This window comes from Argiope bruennichi, chromosome X1 (genome assembly GCF_947563725.1).
Source record: "Argiope bruennichi chromosome X1, qqArgBrue1.1, whole genome shotgun sequence".
In the NCBI taxonomy this organism is placed as follows: domain Eukaryota; kingdom Metazoa; phylum Arthropoda; class Arachnida; order Araneae; family Araneidae; genus Argiope; species Argiope bruennichi.
This window is the reverse complement of record NC_079162.1, coordinates 132,544,223-132,564,796: the sequence shown is the minus strand read 5'-3', so window position 1 is coordinate 132,564,796 and position 20,574 is coordinate 132,544,223. Positions and strand designations below refer to the sequence as shown.

The 20,574-nt window shown below is 31.8% G+C and overlaps 1 protein-coding gene across 8 annotated transcripts in view; it reads left to right on the top strand.

Annotated features, from left to right (window-relative positions):
• Positions 1–20,574, top strand: part of LOC129958050 (calpain-B-like) — a 97,745-nt gene that overhangs the window by 28,908 nt on the left and 48,263 nt on the right. For 2 of the 8 annotated variants that reach the window (XM_056070202.1, XM_056070203.1), the window contains exons 2-3: positions 9,614–9,659; positions 17,477–17,659. In XM_056070202.1, the coding sequence (XP_055926177.1) occupies positions 9,615–9,659; positions 17,477–17,659 (228 nt within the window). In that variant the 5' untranslated portion in view covers position 9,614. Of the gene's footprint in view, positions 1–724; positions 815–7,577; positions 7,708–9,613; positions 9,660–17,476; positions 17,660–20,574 lie in introns of those variants that run through there. The other 6 variants (XM_056070199.1, XM_056070205.1, XM_056070200.1 and 3 more) reach the window with 5 other exon arrangements.

Below are 20,574 nucleotides of genomic sequence, written 5' to 3'. Positions count from 1 at the left end.
GCCCAAGAGACTTAAGGCATTGTCTAGTTGTTCAATTGAAGTTTCAGATCTGAATATAGCCCTCATAAGTAATATATATAGAAAAACCTGTTTTTGTGCGGTTCTATTTTATGTGATTTTATTTTTGTGTGATTTGTTTTGTGCGATTTTTTTATACGGTACATGAATTTCAGCGGCGTTGGCACCACTGTAATGTTTTTTTTTATCAGTATACATATACATGTACACTTGAAGAAGCTCTGTTCATTTGTTTTAAACAGTCTCCCTACAATGAACATTAAATTATTTACGCTCTATGGCGCTTTCAACATATGCTTCGTATTCCGAGTTTTTTTCACATTTCACGTGATTAGGGATTCATTTTATAGTGAGATTAAAGGTAAATAAATTGATTACTTTTACTTCTATTTGTATATAGTTTATACAATTTTTATTTTATTTTTAGATATAATTACTTCTTAAAAATGAATAATTGTAGCCAAAAAAAATATATTGAAAAGAAAGACAATTCGATTAGCAATAAAAATTCTAATATTGAATCTACAAGCAGTACATTTCCATTTTGGATTACGACGAGTAGCAGTGAATTATGTAATGTGCATTTTGAAAACTTATCCATGTATAGAATGAGAAATTAATTTTTTTTTAAATGTTTCCATGTGTAATTTAATTATTTATTTTGTTTGGATGCGCTTTCTCATGTATTCCGTAAACAGTTGGCCAATTTTCTAACTGCGTATTTTTTTTATGCAGTCTCTGTCCGCAGCATAAAATTTTTTTTCTGTAGCATGTCGTACAAAATTGTTTATTATATGTAAGTATTTATGAAATTTCCGAATATTTTTTTATGCGATGTCTTTTATGCGGTCCCTATCTACAGCATAAAAACAGGTTTTAGTGTACTTGCAAATAACAGTTTTTCTACATTGAATAAATTTGCCTTTCTAAATTAATGTTTTGATCTAAATTTGTGACTTGTCCCACTAAATTTAAAAAGCTCTACACATTTTGCAGATTGAAACTTGAAATTTTGCATAGACGAAACAGTTTTACTTATTGAGATTTTTACACTCTAGGGAGGGGGGCATATAAAATATAATTTTTTTAAAAACTTTTTGCTATTAACTTCTATAAAAGCCAACATTTCCACCTTATTTAATAATATTTGTAATTAGAAATATATACCTTAGTGCAATATTTAGTGAAATAAAAGTTTATTCCAATTTTCTGAGATACCTTGTATTTGTAACTATTGGCTAACATATACTATAATAATTTCTGAGAAATGGCTTAGCAAGAGGAGAAAAGAGTTCGTGGGTTCCCGAAGCGAATTTTGAATAGCACTTTTGAGGAAAAAATATTTTTTCATTTATTGCGCTTCAACGGTTAAGACAAGTGGGTAGAAAGGAGGACTTTTTTGTACTTTACATCCAAGGATTAAACCTTGTAGTGGATTTTAGGAATGCAGGTTTCGAGCTCCTTTCCGTTTCTTCCAACAGTCAGATTTTTTAAACTTTTTAGTTAACCTTTGGACAAACAACTTTAAATATCAGATATTATGAAATATTGAAATAAAAAAAACATTCTTATACAAGTCATCTTAAAATAATTGATTTCTGCTTATCGCTTTAAAAATTGAAAATTGAAATTTATTTTAAATAAAGTGGTGAGTATTTACAAATCTTTATTAACACGTTGCGGATGGATCACGAGATTTCTCATTTTTAGCAGGCTGAGGTTGTGGCTGGGTCTCGAGATCTTATTTTCGTGTTTTTTCGGCTAAATCGATGCTTAACCAACCAGAGGCAAATATTTAACGTATTAAGGACCGCAAAGAAACTGTAAGGAATACACCTGGGACAGCCCGTTTTTGTGCAAACTTGTGCGTTATAAAATCATTATTACTTTGTTATTTATGAAGCAATAACAGACGGGACACATGACATGAGAAAACTCGTGAGTGGTCCCTAACAAATGGAAAGCGAAACACAAGAAAAAAAACACGTGAGTAGTCCTTAATTTCTTAAAACTAGATACTGCCGCAAATCATGTCGAACACCATTGCACAAGGGAATGTGCTTTACCGAATATCGCACTCTAAAGCATTATTCAAGTCTATGAAATAAAAAACTGTTAAAATGTAAAAAAATCTTATATAATAAATACATGTATAAAATGTATAGTAATATTTGAGAATACTTTACGTAAATATAATACATAATGCAAATTAAAAATATGCATATATGCGTCTTATTACTTTCCAAGCATGCTACTAGATCTTTCAAAAATGTGCGGGCCCTGGAAGCGTGTTGAACGCACAGAGAGCCGTAAGCAATGTGTTATCACAAGTTAATATTAAAATACAAAGTTTAACACCACAGTTAATTTGTCAATTAGTCAGACCAGGATTGGATCAGCAAATCAGTGAAGCAGGCAACTTTGGGGCCTCCGACACTTCGAAATTATTCAGAGGAATCTTATTTTGTACTTTCATTTGATCCTCAAGAGATATTTATTCAAGCATATTCATTCAAACAAGAACACTATGCCTGATGTATTTTTTTCTTGTTTTTAAATTCACTGATAGATCATTGCGATCTTTTTTCGTTGTTGTTGCTGTCGTCTGATTGATTCAGAAATCAACAATCCTGATAAGTTTCGTATTTTGAGTAATTGAAATGCGAAGATTGTTTATAATATTTTCATAGAAAATGTTTAATTTTTTAAAATTTTGCTTAAAATTACTTTAAAATTTATATCTGAAATCTGACTCTCTTTAAGGTGACCCGCAATTATATGTTTTATTATTTCAGTTTGTTTTAAAATGTGTTACTTCAAAATTCCTTATACAAATACTAAATTAAAATCTATAAGACATGTCTGCTCTTGAAAGAGGAAATTGGGAACTTCCCTCTAAACATCCTCAAGGTGCTTCTTGCACGTCTTGGGGTGCTGATCGCACATCCCTCCATCGTATCTACAACACCGTTATTTTACCTCGCGTTGTTTATGCATGCATCGTATATGAATCTGCCGGACTTTTTTCCTTACCCAAACTGGATATCGTACATTATATGGCTTTGAGAATTTGCTCTGGAGCTTTCTGCACTTCGCCTGTGGTGAGCTTTTAGAAAGATATACCCTATACCCTCAGTGTCCGCTTGATTTACGCAGAAAGAGAATTTCCTCTCAATATTACTTTTGTGTTCCTCATCATCCAATTTCTTCTAAACTATTCGTGTTTCCCTCCGCAGAATTTAAGAGGCTTGCCTCTCTCACATTCTGCTTTTCAGTGAGAGGATCAATAACACTGTACATGATTCGAACATAAACGACATTATTTTCCAAACTACCGACCCCTTGGTTTTTCCACCTTGGGATATACCAAAGTTTTCTTCCTTAAACCCCTTTTCTGACTTCGACAACAGCTCCGATTGTTTTCCAGCAAATTTTTAATTCCCATCATAATCATTGTCGCTCCTATACACCGGTGTAGAAAGGCAAATGGCTACGGAATAATTTTGGTATCTGCTATTCACGGTTACCGTCTGCATGTTCAGTCTTCACTGCTGAACCTCTTCTATGCACTTCAGCAAATAACATTTTCTGCCCAACTTAAATTATGTATCTATCCTGACAGCATGAATGCTTTGCAAACCCTTTCGAATTTTAAGAATCGGATTCACCCAATTGCTGTTGATATTCTATACTTTTTATGTACCCTTAACATTAACAGTTTCAGTATGATTTTACGTTGTGTTCCGAGTCATGTTGGTGTTTTTGTGAATGAATTTTAGAATAAAGCTGCCAAAGAATCTTCTTCCTTTCTGCAGTAACCTTTTGTTCATTCTGAAGCCAAAAGAGCATTCTCTGTTTATGTTAATCAACAATGGCAGAAATCCTCGGATTGACAAGTGAATAATATGCTTCATTCCATTAAAATTTCTATCGGTTAGGGGCTTTTCCTATTTATGCTAGAGATTGATGTAACAAAGACTCGTATTCGCATAGGACACACTCTCTTCACTCATAAGTATTTATTATTCGGAGAAAACACACCCTTGTGCCCAACATGCCATGTGGATTTTACTGTTGTACACATCTTAATAAAATGTTCCACTTTTAATTATCAACGTAATCATTTGTTTTCATCAACTTGAACGGCTCAAAGCTTAGTGGTAAATATTCCCACCAAAAGGTTTTTCATTTCCAGAAAATCATTGGTTTTTATGAATCTCTTAAGATATTATAACCGTTTCAATTCTTTATTTGCTCCTTTTAGTTTTTTTTATTTTTATCTTAATTATTTATTTTACAAATTGATGGCTTTTATAAGACATTGTGACTAATATGACTGTTTTAATTCAATTTTTATTTTTAAATAGCAAATTTTGAATTTATTTTAGCCATTTGTCTAGCGCATCTTAGCCAATACATGGCACTTGCGCCAGTAAAATTCAAGAAACCAAACCAACTGTACATATGGAATCTGTCGGCGAAGACAAAATAAAGCGTAAAAAAATCAGCATTCTGTAGAATACTTGCAAACTACAAGTGGGGTGGTGGTTCGGATTAATAAGGCAGATAGGAAGTGAGCTCACTTGTACATTAGGACTACAAAATTTCAATTATTTTGCACATGTTTTGTCAAAAATAAAAGGGTGATAACTCTTCATTCGTTGTTCTAACAATTAAAAGAAATGAAGTAACTACAATTGTTTTATTTGCATAAGGAATAACAATTTAAGTATTTAAATATTATTTATGAGAGGATTTGTTAATTTCAATTAAACTTTATTTATGTTAACTTGTATACTGGAACCCTTCCACTAAATTATCTGTTGAGTGCCTCACCTGGGCTCGCAATCACATGTAAATAGTCCGAGATCTCGGACGTTTCTTATATTGGTTTAATGTTGCATATATTTTCTATACTGAATGCAATATTATGTATAAAAATTACATTTATATAAAATCTACGAAATCTGGTTGAAATAATTTTTTTTTTACATATTCGAATTCAAAAGTAAATAAAATGCTGTTTTCACACAAAATGATTTCATTTACAGATCCTACCGTCGGGGAAAAATAACTTTCAAACAAGCAGTATCCAAAGCCCATAACTGACATCTTAATTGATGTAAGTTGGAAGATTTACTATGAAAGTTGCTTGCAAATCTATAAATATAGATATGAAACGTAAGTCCCTTCCACCGATTCGTTTTGAAGCATCATAAATAGGGAAAATCCGTTTTAGCATGTAAATAATATATTTAAATAGATAATTAATGTAAAAAAGTTAATATCTGAAAAATCTAAATAGTTCCAATATGAAGCAATGACGACAAATCTTCAAGTATCAAAATGTATCTCATTTTACAATGTGTGGCTATTACCAAATATTTATTGAAACATGTTTGAAAATTTTTCTGAAAAGTGCATTTTTAAACTCTTTTCGCAATTCTTATTTTAATTTGCATTACCGAAAGTACTCTTTACATATCCACCAGATATTAAAAAAGGGAACTTTACAAAAGATTCGAGCTTACAATATAGCTTTCATTACCTTTATTGACAAACAGCGACATAACAGCAAAAAGGTTTCCGGAAAAAATATTTTTCATAAACAAGAAATGAATGCATCTTGTCATTAGAAAAACACTTTCTTTCTGAACGATCTGTTTTTATCCACCTCAAGTGGGGCTTCTTTGTATCCCAGTATAGATGTGTATCGATTGGATTCAATCCCTTCAGTTTAAGAAAGATGACTCTTTTGATTACATACCTGATTTTTCTGATTTTTTTTCATCAGAAAGCAGATAAAAATCGATTCAATTGAAATGTTAATAATTATATTCAAAGTAATATTTACTTTCTTTTTCCTCTTATATTCAATAACAAATATTACTCAAAATAATGAAAGTTAAGCATCGACATTCTTTTAACTTGTAGGTATAAAAACTTAAAAGGCAAAACAAATATAGAAGTACAAAGATTTTTTTAGGTTTTTAACATTAGTTAGATTTCGATGTAAAAGGGAAAAACATGAAAAAAAAAGATATATTAGATTAACTGATATTTAGAAAAAAAGGAAGAGATATGAAATTATGTGAAGAGAATTGCAAATTCAACACAAAATTTCTTTACGAAATTGTTGCGAGTCCGTTAATTGCCATACAAAACAGCTTATTCTAAATGAGTGACGTAAAAGTATGTCTTTTTTATAGTATTTAAATGGCAGACGAGGCACAAAATGAATTCATTTAACCCTTTGCACTCGAATGGCGCTTTTCAGTCACCATTCAAGACGGTGCATCATTTTGACATTTTATTTATTTCAATTTTAACTTGTTCATTCTGAAGCCAAAAGAGCATTCTCTGTTTATGTTAATCAACAATGGCAGAAATCCTCGGATTGACAAGTGAATAATATGCTTCATTCCATTAAAATTTCTATCGGTTAGGGGCTTTTCCTATTTATGCTAGAGATTGATGTAACAAAGACTCGTATTCGCATAGGACACACTCTCTTCACTCATAAGTATTTATTATTCGGAGAAAACACACCCTTGTGCCCAACATGCCATGTGGATTTTACTGTTGTACACATCTTAATAAAATGTTCCACTTTTAATTATCAACGTAATCATTTGTTTTCATCAACTTGAACGGCTCAAAGCTTAGTGGTAAATATTCCCACCAAAAGGTTTTTCATTTCCAGAAAATCATTGGTTTTTATGAATCTCTTAAGATATTATAACCGTTTCAATTCTTTATTTGCTCCTTTTAGTTTTTTTTATTTTTATCTTAATTATTTATTTTACAAATTGATGGCTTTTATAAGACATTGTGACTAATATGACTGTTTTAATTCAATTTTTATTTTTAAATAGCAAATTTTGAATTTATTTTAGCCATTTGTCTAGCGCATCTTAGCCAATACATGGCACTTGCGCCAGTAAAATTCAAGAAACCAAACCAACTGTACATATGGAATCTGTCGGCGAAGACAAAATAAAGCGTAAAAAAATCAGCATTCTGTAGAATACTTGCAAACTACAAGTGGGGTGGTGGTTCGGATTAATAAGGCAGATAGGAAGTGAGCTCACTTGTACATTAGGACTACAAAATTTCAATTATTTTGCACATGTTTTGTCAAAAATAAAAGGGTGATAACTCTTCATTCGTTGTTCTAACAATTAAAAGAAATGAAGTAACTACAATTGTTTTATTTGCATAAGGAATAACAATTTAAGTATTTAAATATTATTTATGAGAGGATTTGTTAATTTCAATTAAACTTTATTTATGTTAACTTGTATACTGGAACCCTTCCACTAAATTATCTGTTGAGTGCCTCACCTGGGCTCGCAATCATATGTAAATAGTCCGAGATCTCGGACGTTTCTTATATTGGTTTAATGTTGCATATATTTTCTATACTGAATGCAATATTATGTATAAAAATTACATTTATATAAAATCTACGAAATCTGGTTGAAATAATTTTTTTTTTACATATTCGAATTCAAAAGTAAATAAAATGCTGTTTTCACACAAAATGATTTCATTTACAGATCCTACCGTCGGGGAAAAATAACTTTCAAACAAGCAGTATCCAAAGCCCATAACTGACATCTTAATTGATGTAAGTTGGAAGATTTACTATGAAAGTTGCTTGCAAATCTATAAATATAGATATGAAACGTAAGTCCCTTCCACCGATTCGTTTTGAAGCATCATAAATAGGGAAAATCCGTTTTAGCATGTAAATAATATATTTAAATAGATAATTAATGTAAAAAAGTTAATATCTGAAAAATCTAAATAGTTCCAATATGAAGCAATGACGACAAATCTTCAAGTATCAAAATGTATCTCATTTTACAATGTGTGGCTATTACCAAATATTTATTGAAACATGTTTGAAAATTTTTCTGAAAAGTGCATTTTTAAACTCTTTTCGCAATTCTTATTTTAATTTGCATTACCGAAAGTACTCTTTACATATCCACCAGATATTAAAAAAGGGAACTTTACAAAAGATTCGAGCTTACAATATAGCTTTCATTACCTTTATTGACAAACAGCGACATAACAGCAAAAAGGTTTCCGGAAAAAATATTTTTCATAAACAAGAAATGAATGCATCTTGTCATTAGAAAAACACTTTCTTTCTGAACGATCTGTTTTTATCCACCTCAAGTGGGGCTTCTTTGTATCCCAGTATAGATGTGTATCGATTGGATTCAATCCCTTCAGTTTAAGAAAGATGACTCTTTTGATTACATACCTGATTTTTCTGATTTTTTTTCATCAGAAAGCAGATAAAAATCGATTCAATTGAAATGTTAATAATTATATTCAAAGTAATATTTACTTTCTTTTTCCTCTTATATTCAATAACAAATATTACTCAAAATAATGAAAGTTAAGCATCGACATTCTTTTAACTTGTAGGTATAAAAACTTAAAAGGCAAAACAAATATAGAAGTACAAAGATTTTTTTAGGTTTTTAACATTAGTTAGATTTCGATGTAAAAGGGAAAAACATGAAAAAAAAAGATATATTAGATTAACTGATATTTAGAAAAAAAGGAAGAGATATGAAATTATGTGAAGAGAATTGCAAATTCAACACAAAATTTCTTTACGAAATTGTTGCGAGTCCGTTAATTGCCATACAAAACAGCTTATTCTAAATGAGTGACGTAAAAGTATGTCTTTTTTATAGTATTTAAATGGCAGACGAGGCACAAAATGAATTCATTTAACCCTTTGCACTCGAATGGCGCTTTTCAGTCACCATTCAAGACGGTGCATCATTTTGACATTTTATTTATTTCAATTTTGATCGTTATTATCCATTTTATTATTTCAATTTTGATCGTTATTAACTCGAATCTACAGAGTGATTCGAGTTAAAACAATTATAACATTTATTTTTGGAGTAATAAATAAGTTCCTGTATTAGATGAATAATTATGCATCCCAGTATTCCCAATGAACAGATTTCATGGACTCGGTACTTCTGCTTTAAATAAGACAGGTGTACGAGATACTAGATTAGACAGAAACAGTATCATTTTTCGCATCCTAGTCTTGTCGTAATTCTCGTTTGCTATAAAGAGGATTACTTGTTTTTCATTTATTGCCAATAGTTTTCCGAATGACTCATGTACTTATTAACACGTTACGCGCCAAGCCTATTTTGGTGTCCTTTAAGTTTAGTTCGCGATATAAAATTTCTTTGATATGCTAACAACCAGAGATCTGTATCAACTTGTGATAAGACCGCATGCATTTAGGAGCATTATTTTGAGATCACCAGATTTAAATTTATTAAGAGAACATAATTTTTAAAAATATATACCGTCAGTCAACAAGAGCTAGTGGACGAAACTGATCTAGCTCTCAGTGCCTAATATCGTCGGAAAGAATAGCACAAAATCAATCCCCGGTGATTGACGAACGGAAAGTATACTGTCTGTCGCTAGAAACTGAACGGAAAATGAAAAGTCAGTCACCGGTCATTGACATGGCGCTTAACGTGTTAAATGTTTGAGTTTCCAATTATAGGAATGATCTCAATATTTGTTTTTCCCTCTACAGTATGACAGCTTGCCAACACCTTATAATTAACTTGGAAGCTTGGCAGGTGCGTAATTCTTTTATTTTTCCCTTCGTGTTTAAAAATATTCTTTTCCTTTCTGCTAGTAAAACCAAATCAATTGTTTTCAAATAAGTCTTTTCATTTTAAAATTTTATACTCTGTATTTCATTCTTTAGGAGCAATTAATACTGGCAAACTGTAATATGGTTTCTATAAATTATAGAAAGCTACAAAATTACTATTATCTCCATAATCTATAATTTCATTTTATTGAAACAGAGACGAGTTCATGACTCATGCTAAGGGCTAAAGAAATAAATCAACAGTCTATTGTTTTTCTTTAGAAATATATACCCAAATGAAATTAATAAATTGCATGTATCATCTTGTTATAGAATTACGCCACCTAGTAATATATATAAGCCAAGAAGTGTGTCATCATCCATCTGAGATTGATAGGAATGTTGTTCTTGCAAAAGATTGGATAGCATTGTCCCTTTCAAAGTCAATATAAAGATGCAAATGTTTTGAAGTGGCCATTGCTCTCTCAAAGACAATTTAAGAAAGCAAGGACCTCGATTATTCATGTATAACCAATCTAAGCATCCAAGGTATTGGAAGTAACCCATGGTTCTTGCAAGAAGCCAAGGAGCTTAAGAAAAAATCAAAAGTATCGATACATCTCCTTAGATCATTCTAAATATGATTACTAACATTCAGATCTATAAAGCACACTGGTTCTTCCATATACAGAATTATATGCTGCAGAAGATAATACTTCACGAAACGAGTTTTGTACGCTTTAATGTTGTCTTAAGACGAAAAGCGACTTATTATATAATATAATAAGAATGTGCATAAATATCAAGGATTTCATCACTATAGAGATGAGAAGTTCCACTTGGAAAGACAAAGAGGTGTATGCATCCATTTGAGAATATCGGCCTACAAGCAATTTCTAAATGTCCCACAATAATCTCTTTCACAAATATTTGATAATTGGTAATAAATTTCAAGTTTCTCTTTAACAAGAAATGTTTTGTATTGCTTCGCCAGATCCATTTGGATTCATCTACGAAGAATGAAAAAATGGCTGATTGAGCCACTCTTCTACTTAGATTTTTCAAATTCCATTTCAAATGTTTTTCACGGTGCCATGAATTGAGCAACCTTTATGGTCACTTTGCTCAAAACTATGTTCTTCCTGTCGCTGCAAAAAATAAGACCTAAGATTGGTTATTGATGAGTTTCTAATTATTCCTCTCCGTATAACTTTAAGTCTTGGGATTTGATGCTTTTCTGGGCTGTCATTGATTGAACTGTCTGGAAAACAATCTGGCAATGTCACTCCATTGCAATTCATCAGGTATGTCTCGGAGCACTGAAAAGAATCAGTTTTTCCAGATTTCCTATCTCATTATCACTATGAGACCGACAATATTACTGCCTCATATGCATTTTTTGTATATCCTGCATATACCGCATTCTTACTGCAGTTTTGTATTGCTCCTTTCATTTAACAACATAATCAAATTTCATATCGATAGATTTCTTTTACAACGATTCATTGGAATTTTCTTTAATTCATGGAAAGTGGTATAAATATATAATCTATTGAAATGATTCCCGCAACTTTGTTTTTTTGCTACAAATTCTCATACAACAAAGATAAAAAGAATAATTGTATCTCTAAAAAATTTTAAGATCATATTTCATAACAAAAGACCTGGTAAAGATTGAAATTGCTTGTTTTGATAGCTGGAATGATTTTGTGGAGAATCGATGGTTTATTTATAACCTTGTTTTGCAAATATTCACTGAAGAGCATTCGACCAAAGCCGATAAAATTCAGCCGATTTTTATTTGAATAACAGCAATCCTTTATGTTACTCATTGCCAAATAAATCCACACATTTGTTGAATATTCATGGAAAAAATATTTTTCATACTAAAACAAATTCTATATACCAAAAGCTCATAAAAGTCGGAAATAACGTGCTTTTGATTAAAATCACATTCAAGAAGATAGTGAAAGCCTGAGTCGCATATAACCTTTTCTCCAGTGCTGTCAATAGTGTTGCCATTCACTATACTCCAAGTTCAGTTAACTTGACAGTACCGTAAAATACTGAAAGCTTATTATTATTATTATTATTATTATTATTCCCGGTAAAATAGTCCTGAAAGAAACTTTCTGTATTTTGACTACAACTGGAGTATTTAAACGGAATTTTTTAAATACTTATATTAATTATTTTATGTCATAAATATCTGTTTTCAAAGACAAAAAGGCTTAATTTCCTTAAGTTTTATTCCGTCTTTTTGATATTTCGGAAAACAAATTTGACCTGCCACGTATCAGAAAACAGAACATTTGGTTTGTCTTCTCGGAATGTAAGGTTAAGTGACTTATCTCTCTCGGTATTAATGATTACAGCAATTTTTTAAAACATATTATTTGATTTGTTATTTTTCATTCTTTTTTTCATCTTTCTCATTTCATAGAAAACATCTGACCATCACTGCTTTTGAAATTATTGATCTGACCTTTTTGTCTGAGTTTGAAACTATGCACGCTGTAATATAGCTAAATCAATCAAATTAAAACTCAAAACTCAGATATGAGAAGTGGAATATCAAAGTGATGTAAGAAATTAAGTCAATTCAAAATTAATTAATACTGAAATATGTCGTTTATATAATTCTATCCCATTTTCTCCAAATCTTTTAATTTAGTTGTTTTAAATCTTTTAGTCTCCAAATCAAAGTTGCTCTTGGATTATCATTGCAAATTGTTTTAATAAATATTTGAATATATAATATAAATATGTTACAAACCTGTAATGTTGCCTCTCAGCACGAATAGTTTCATCGTAAGAAAGACCGTTTTATGATCAGCTCTGTTCAGTTATGATGGGGTGTCGCGTCAGTGATCTCAGAGCTTGGCGACGAATTTGGCAACTTTAGCGACAAAATAGATGTTACTGGAAGCTTCGAGAATTTTAGCAATTGTGCCAATAGAAATCGAGATACGCCTGATTGGTCCAGAACCTCCTTGGCCCACCTCCCGGGAAGCCGGAATGAATCTTAGCCAATCATCAATGGAGTCATGTATCGAGAGGATAACGAAGCAACGGCGGAAAAGTTGGATTAGTTCGGCGAAGTGCCAGCGTTGTGTGGAGCCCAAGCTGTTGGTGACCTCTGCTGTGTGCCGAGTCCTGGTGTTTAATGTGGAAACAGCATCGAGTCCTGTGAGGGCTAGCTAATCGTGAAATAATGTGTTGGCAGCTGGATACAGCTAAAGCAAGGTAACAGTAGAGAATTGCAGCCGTTTGGAGAAACCGTAGAGTGAAGTTAAGATTCCCTCACCTACTGATTTCAGTCTGGCCGCTTTGTGTGCTGTGGCTGTTATTACTACCGATTACGACTTGTAGGCTACTGTTTGTTGTATTGTGCTGCTGTGTGCTGTCCTGTGTTCGTCCCGGGTGTATATATTTGTCGTATGTGTACTCGTGTCCTTTGTGTTAATAAACGTCGTCGTTGTTTTCTACTAAAGGACTGTTCATTTCTTCGACAAACAAATCAATAAGAACCCCGACGTAAGAGGTAATTCCATAATATAAAATATATATATATATATATAATATATAATACAGGGTGGCCATAAAATAACTTCCTCCCTGTTTGGCGGCATCTGCAATGAAAAATGAATGTACTAAAGGAAACTACATTTCATACACAGTCTGTGGAAAGCATAAGAAGATAAATTCCGCAGAAATGAAATTAGTACCAATAGTTGCTGATAGGAGAAATATTGGCACTGCTCTCACGTACGAACAAGGAAATTTGCATTGTGGATATAATGGGTTATGTAAAATTCCTAGAGAGTGCGTGACAGTAGCGCCATGCATTCTTTGTAAAAAATGAAGAGTAAACAACCTGTTAGTTCTAGACTGCTATTCATGATTGATTGTTGACATGTTCTTACCATGCTTTACTGGTAAAACTGTTTTACACTAGACAGTGTAATATCGTGGCTGCTCTTAAGGATTCCATAAATAAATTCAAAACCAAGTAAATGGAATCAAAAGTACTCGAGCATTTTCAAATTTACGCATTTTTCTGAATTTCTCCAAAGAGGGAGAAAAAACTGTTTTTCTAAGCAAAAGATATATGTGAACATCCGACACGAAGGCATCTATCAAAACCGACCAGAAATGAAGAACAAAATGATTTTAGTTCCTCCTCCTTTTCTTAAAAACTAATAATGTTTTAAAACGCTCATCCATAATTTTGTGTGTTGTGTACAATATTTACATGAATTTTTGTAAAAATGGCGCACATATTCGGGAAGATATTAAGAATTTTTTCAAAATCCCATATTTTTCAGCATTTTTTCATTACAAAATGCAGAGTTTTGAAAAAAAATGATTCAAACCCTAAATAATACGTGGCGAAGTATTATTGAGATATTACATAAAATGAAAAGTAGATTCTGTAAATATTCGTAAAAATGTGAGCATTTAAAAAAATAAATTTTAACTCATAAGTGCAAAATATAGCATCATTTTCTTTTAATAATTTCCAAGCTATATATATAGAGAGAGAGCAATTTACATAAAAATTTCAATTGAATTCATTGATATTCAGAAAGGAATGAATATTGCATTCATTTCATTTGAGCTCGGCATTACAGTCAGCTGAATTTCATTTGCTCTCTAAGAGAAGTCAAAAGTCTAATTGTTTTCCCCAGAATGATATTCTTTAAACTTGAGTCTTCGAATAGTTTTACTGAATTCTATAAAAGGTTAGAAAAAGTTATTTCTCCTACATACTTTTAAATTAAGTACCTAAGAGAGTTACAGTAAATTAGACATCACAAATAACAAAAAATTTGTTACTCATTATTATTTTCATAAACATTAAATTTCTACCACCATATAATTCGAATGATTACATAACTAGAAGCCTTCACACACGTTTATGCTTTATTTATCCTGCAGCTGCGCCAATTGCTATTATGATGTGCTGCTACCTTTTGCTGCAACGATGGTTGATATTCTATGAAAAAAGCTATAAACTAGTTTTTGGAATGTTTCTGAAGGAATTCTTGGAAAAAAAAATGTGTGAGCTCTCTCACTGATGAGGGTTGTTGTGATCTAGCTTGAATTCGACATTCTAATTACATCCTAAAGATGTTCATGGGATCTAGACGTAATAAACCCACAGAGCAGAACTAAGTACCTCTAAATCTAAACTAATAAATTACGTATAGAGGTTAAATGTAGAAATGGTCAGTGAGGAATTGTCATCTGATATGTTAGAAATGCATTATCCATTATTTTAAAAGATAAGATGAATAAATTCTGAAATAAAAACGAATCAATTTAGTGAAAATGAATAACACTTTGTATGCCAAAGTTAGGATTGTTTGTAGACAAATAATCTTTATTTGTATTTTCGTGTTTCTTTTCTTTTTTTAGCAACTTTTGTAACGCGAGATTTTTTTTTCTTAAGAAACCGAAATGAAAATTTATAAGTCAGATTTATTTTTAATTGGGTTATATTGCAAGTATTCTTCGAATGAGAATGGATGACATTTTAATTTGTTGTACAATTAAAATGATGGAAATGGGTGGCTATTCTTTTTATTACATCTTTTCATGTGAGGTATGTTTCATCGTAAAAATATTCGCAAATATAATTCTAAAAAATGAAATGATAGGTAGATACTTGACGTCAGATGTGGCTATGTTGCGCCAAAATATGATTTAAAAAATATGTGCAACAAACTAAAAGCATTTCCCAAAATTTTTTGGATAATTTAAAATTCGGAAAATTCAAAATGATGACAAAAATATTGAAAAGTGAAGAAACATAAATATCAGTTGAAAGAAAAAATAAATTTACCATACACTTTTAACTGTATGCCATTTTGAATATTTTTTATGTAAAGGAGTACTTAATGGACTATCATAAAAAATGTTGAAACCATTTGTCCACCAAAAAAGTATTCTTTTTTAATGTTTGGTTGTGGTTAGCTTCCGATAACGATAAGAGTTTCATGAAAGTCCTAATGCATAATATTCCCCACTTCAAGTGATTCCGTCTCTTTGCCAGTAAAAAAAAATATTTTCGGATGGTATGGGTTCTGTATTTGAGTAAACGAAATGAACGGAAATCGTAGCATATTTACTGCTTGTTCATCAGTTTGCATTAAAGCAGAGTTTAAAACTTCTCAAGATAAAGTAATCCAAAATTTAGATTGAATCGACATGTGCTTCATTTTTGTCTTCTGTCTTTGAATGAGATTGATTTTTAATCTTTTTCTTCTTTTCGCCACTTTTTTAAAATCAGTTAAGTCTTTTGAATCTTAAGTGATGTTTTATGTGATTGGAATGATCAGAAACTCGTTCTAAAATAATAATAATAATAATAAACATTACTCTGAGTCAAGTTTTCAGAGAATTATAAGAAAAGATAATTTATCAAACTTTTAGTGCTAGAATTGGGAGAAATATTAGCAGAATTTCATTAGTTAAAAGCTATTTTAACTTTTTACTTTCTCTTATACGAAATAGAGAGAAAGTGTTGGAATCGTCAAAAAATTCGAATTCGAGATTTTAACGAATATCTATGTTTTAGATCTTCCTGAGTTTGAAAAACGCGTTTTTGACATAGTGTCTGTCTGTTTGCGTTCTGTCTATGATAAAGTTAACTCAAAAACAGCTCCAGCTAAACGAAATTTGGCATATGGTCTTTACATCAAATTTGTAAATTCCGATCATATTTTGAATAAAATCCATTTAGAGGAAGTCTGTCTGTAACGCTGTTCGAATGTAAGTTAACACGATAACTGCAAAACGAAGAAAGCTAGATGGATAAAATTCGGTACACAGATTTAATATCGGTAAAGTAGACACCTGAGCCGAATCCAACAAGAGTTTGATCATCTGCCGATCTGTACTTAAAGAAACATGTAAATGTAGTAACTCAAAAACGCAATGTCTTAAATATATCAAATGTGATATGTGATTTTGTGACTACAATTGTAATATTATGTCCAGTTTTAGTTTCAATCTGTTGAGAAAAACACGTCTAAAATACAAATTTGATTTTCTGATACTGTTAACCGTATGCCAGGAATGAAACGGCAAAAAATTGGCCAAGGATCACACGATAGACTCAGTAAAAAGGTTCAATTCACTCCAAAAAGTATTTTATATCTATGGTTCGAAATTGCCATGTGAGTTATTCTCAGCGTTATCAAGGTACTCATTTTTTGTAGGGTTTTTAGGATAACATCTTTATTAGAGATAAAGTTTTGGGGAGAGAATTCCTGCTGGTTTTTGGTTACAGTTGAAATGTAAATGTTCTGAAAGGGGTAATAATTCCTGGGAAGAAGGACACTTGTACCCACTTAAAGGATCATTAGTTAAATAATCATTAGTTTTCGGCGGAAAGCGACTGCTTTTTTGTTTTGTGTTTTATTCATATATGCGAATATTAAACAATACTTTTTATTTTACTTTTTTATCATATGCATAACTGATTGAAGAAATTCCTTAGGGAAACTGTCATTTCATAAACATTCCTGTTGTGAAATGCAACAGTTCATTGAAAAATTTATTTATGGCTTGCAAGATGCGTTTGGTTGAAGTCCTATTTTGAAGTTATGCAAAAACTATTTTGGAACGGAATAGTACATAATTTGCAAACAACCTGCAGAAGGCCTTTTCACCTCAACAATAAATGCAAAATAGTTTATACATAAATTTAATGAAAACGTTAAAAAATCTATTCGGAACTATTTGAATTAGTTTCTTTCAAAGCATACTGATGTTTCCAATTTTCTTTTTCAGCAAGGTGCAAGCATTGTTATTGTAGAAGACATAGATTATCCTCCAGTTCGAGAAACCTCTATGACTAATAGCTTTGAAGATGGCAAATTGTTTCTGGACAACGACTTCCCACCTTCTGAATCTACGTTATATCACAGTAACAAAAGGCAGAGAGATCCGCAGATAGTCTGGTTAAGGCCTCATGTATGTAAACTGGACTTTTCTTATCCTTCATGAAGTGTCCTACCACGCTCCGTATTATTGTTTTCTGTTGCAGTTTAAAATGTGTTATAAAATGATGGAAGTTTTAAATATTGTTAATAAACGACATAAAATGTCGTTAATGCTAAATATAAGAAGTATCATTAATTCTGAATATTTATTATTTAAAGCCAAATCTTTCCTTCACAACAGCAATATTCTTGAAATAGATATCACAATAGCATTTACCCAATTTCTATGTAATATGTTAATAAAAATTAATTTGAATTGAGATTAAGTTTTTATGCATATTCAAACAATTTCTGAAGAATATAAGCACAAATAAGAAAATCTTACCAAAAGAATTTAAAAAAAAAAAACTCTTTTTAAACAAAGGTAAATTTTAAACCATCGCATTAGAACATGTCAATGCATTGAAGCTGTGGGTATTTAAAAAATGAAATTAATACCCTTTATTTTCACTGAAATGTATTTTTCAACAAATTTTATTTTATTTTGAATAATTATGCCTACCAATTTAGAATAGAATCCAGTGCCTATAAGCTGAAGCGTATTTCGCTTTTCATATTCGCAGAATTAATAAATTTAAAATGAAATCTGTCTAATTTGGTTGATAAGCATATAGATGTTCTTACTGCATCAGTTATTTTTAAAAATAAAACTATGCCTAGACATATATGTTGTAGATCGAACATAGACATAGAAGTACCAATAAAAGACATCTATTCAGGAAAAGACCCCAAATGTATAAGACTGAAAAAATTTAAATTGTGAGATAAATTTCAATTGTGGTGTGCATTTTTTTTTTTGTTGCACTCTGAATAATTAATTTTAAGAATTTTCGTTGCGATTAAATATTTTTTTCAGAGCTTTTGCATTAACTTTAGGTATCTTTAACTTTAAGTATCCCCCAAATCAAAAATCTGGTAACATCAATTATGGTGATCGTGAGGGCTGCCTAAACTTACAATCTCAAATTATCACTTGGGTTTCATCGAAAGTGTCCAAAAAGAACGTCTTGCTTTCATGTGCAAAGTGGGACAAGGCACCATCCTGCATGAAGAAAAGACAGATAACGCATTGCCTTCCCGCAATGCAGATACAGTGCGGTCACGCAAAAGCATAACATATCGTTTTGGAATTTACAGATTCAAATATATAGGACAACGTTCTTCAAAAAAGAAAGAGCTCAGAATGAAAGACGCGGTGAAACTATCCCACAGTGTTGCATGAGAAAAATTCATTGACTTGATCAGGTACTCACGGTTTGACATCGCCCAGATGGAACAGTTTATGTATGTGTCAAGGTCGCCATACAATAACAAGGAGTATTCATCCACCTACATGATATTCAGCAAACATTGTGGGGCACTTTCCATTTGAGACAGTGCCTATGCAGCAAAATTTAATTTTTCATTTGTATCTGCCGATACTACTACCACTAACAACCACACTACCTTTATTCTAAAGCCGTCCCTTCAGAGCCACATCTTCTCCACGTGTGACAACCCCCACTACTCTGAGGTACCTTACTGTTCTGATCTGCCTTACAGATTCTCCTCCTCTTATTATGTTGTTTTCTGCTTTTTTTTTCTTCCTTCCCTCGACGATAAACTAGAGAAAAATCCAAGAAAAGCTGTCACCGCTCTACTATCCTCTTGCTTCTCATGACTGTAGGAAATCCTATGTGTTGGCCCCGCTTGATGATGCATTAGACAGGTGGTGCACTGCGGTCCCTTGTGTATCAATCATCCTGTAGCTAGCCAATGGGGTGTTTATTTAACTCGGGATCAAGTTAAGGAGTCATTTCTTAGGCTTGGCGTTAGAGTGGTCATTGTCCCTGCGTGTTGCTCCTTCCGTATAGTTTCTAATAGCACTATGATAAGAGCTGAAGCGGGGGATTTCTAAAGCCAGTAGCTGTCATCCTTTGTTGGGCTCCGTGATGAGTGGTGCCGTCGGGTCTGATTAATTTTTTCATATCATATGGGCTTCAAACCAAAAGATCCCTTTAGTGAGCATCATATTGTGCATAACACTTCCAACATCGAGCATCATTTTGATAAATACTTTGTCTTAGATCATATATCTAAAGAAAGTGAAACCTTTAATTCGGAATCTTAATTTTAGTGTGAGATAAATCTCTGAAACTTTTGGGAAATTATCTATTTAAATAATGTGGTCTAGTGCTATTCTTGTTGTGGTCAGTTCTCCAAAGCAATCCAGAATATTCAAAAAAATAAATGCTTTGACTACAATTCCTGACTCTATCAGCTCTAACGAGTCATTAAAAACATTTCAAAATATCTTTGCTTCGATTTTGTGATGCGTATTTGGAGCATGGCCCATATATGGCCATGCCGTGCCCAGCAAATGGTAAAATATAATAGTAGATAGTAATGAACAAATTTATTAAATTAAAAAATCAAACAGAAATAAAACATGTATAATATGATGTTGCAACAATGAAAGATCATAACTTTAAAATTCCAGTACATAAAAGCTAAATAATGATTTGTGAATGAATGCGGGATCAATGATGAAAACTAATGACCATAAAGATAAAACTAATGGTAACTATACTAAATGCTGATATAAAAGTTAATGGACTTTAAAAAGTTAAAAATATTCAGCTGGTATCTCTCGCCCATAAAAATCTGCAAAGCAAAAGAGCATGGTTGAAAAAAGTAAGCACGATGTGAATTAACAATAGGGCATTCAATTACAATGTGATTTACGGCAAAATTTACACAACATGTTTGGCACTTTGACCCGAAATGAGTGTAGCATGTGTGTCCTATATTCAGGCGAGTTCATGTTTACATCAGCCCCCGGGATAGTAAGATCAAGCGATAGATGTCAATAGTAGACAATGGAATGCAATTTATTTTGAATTATAA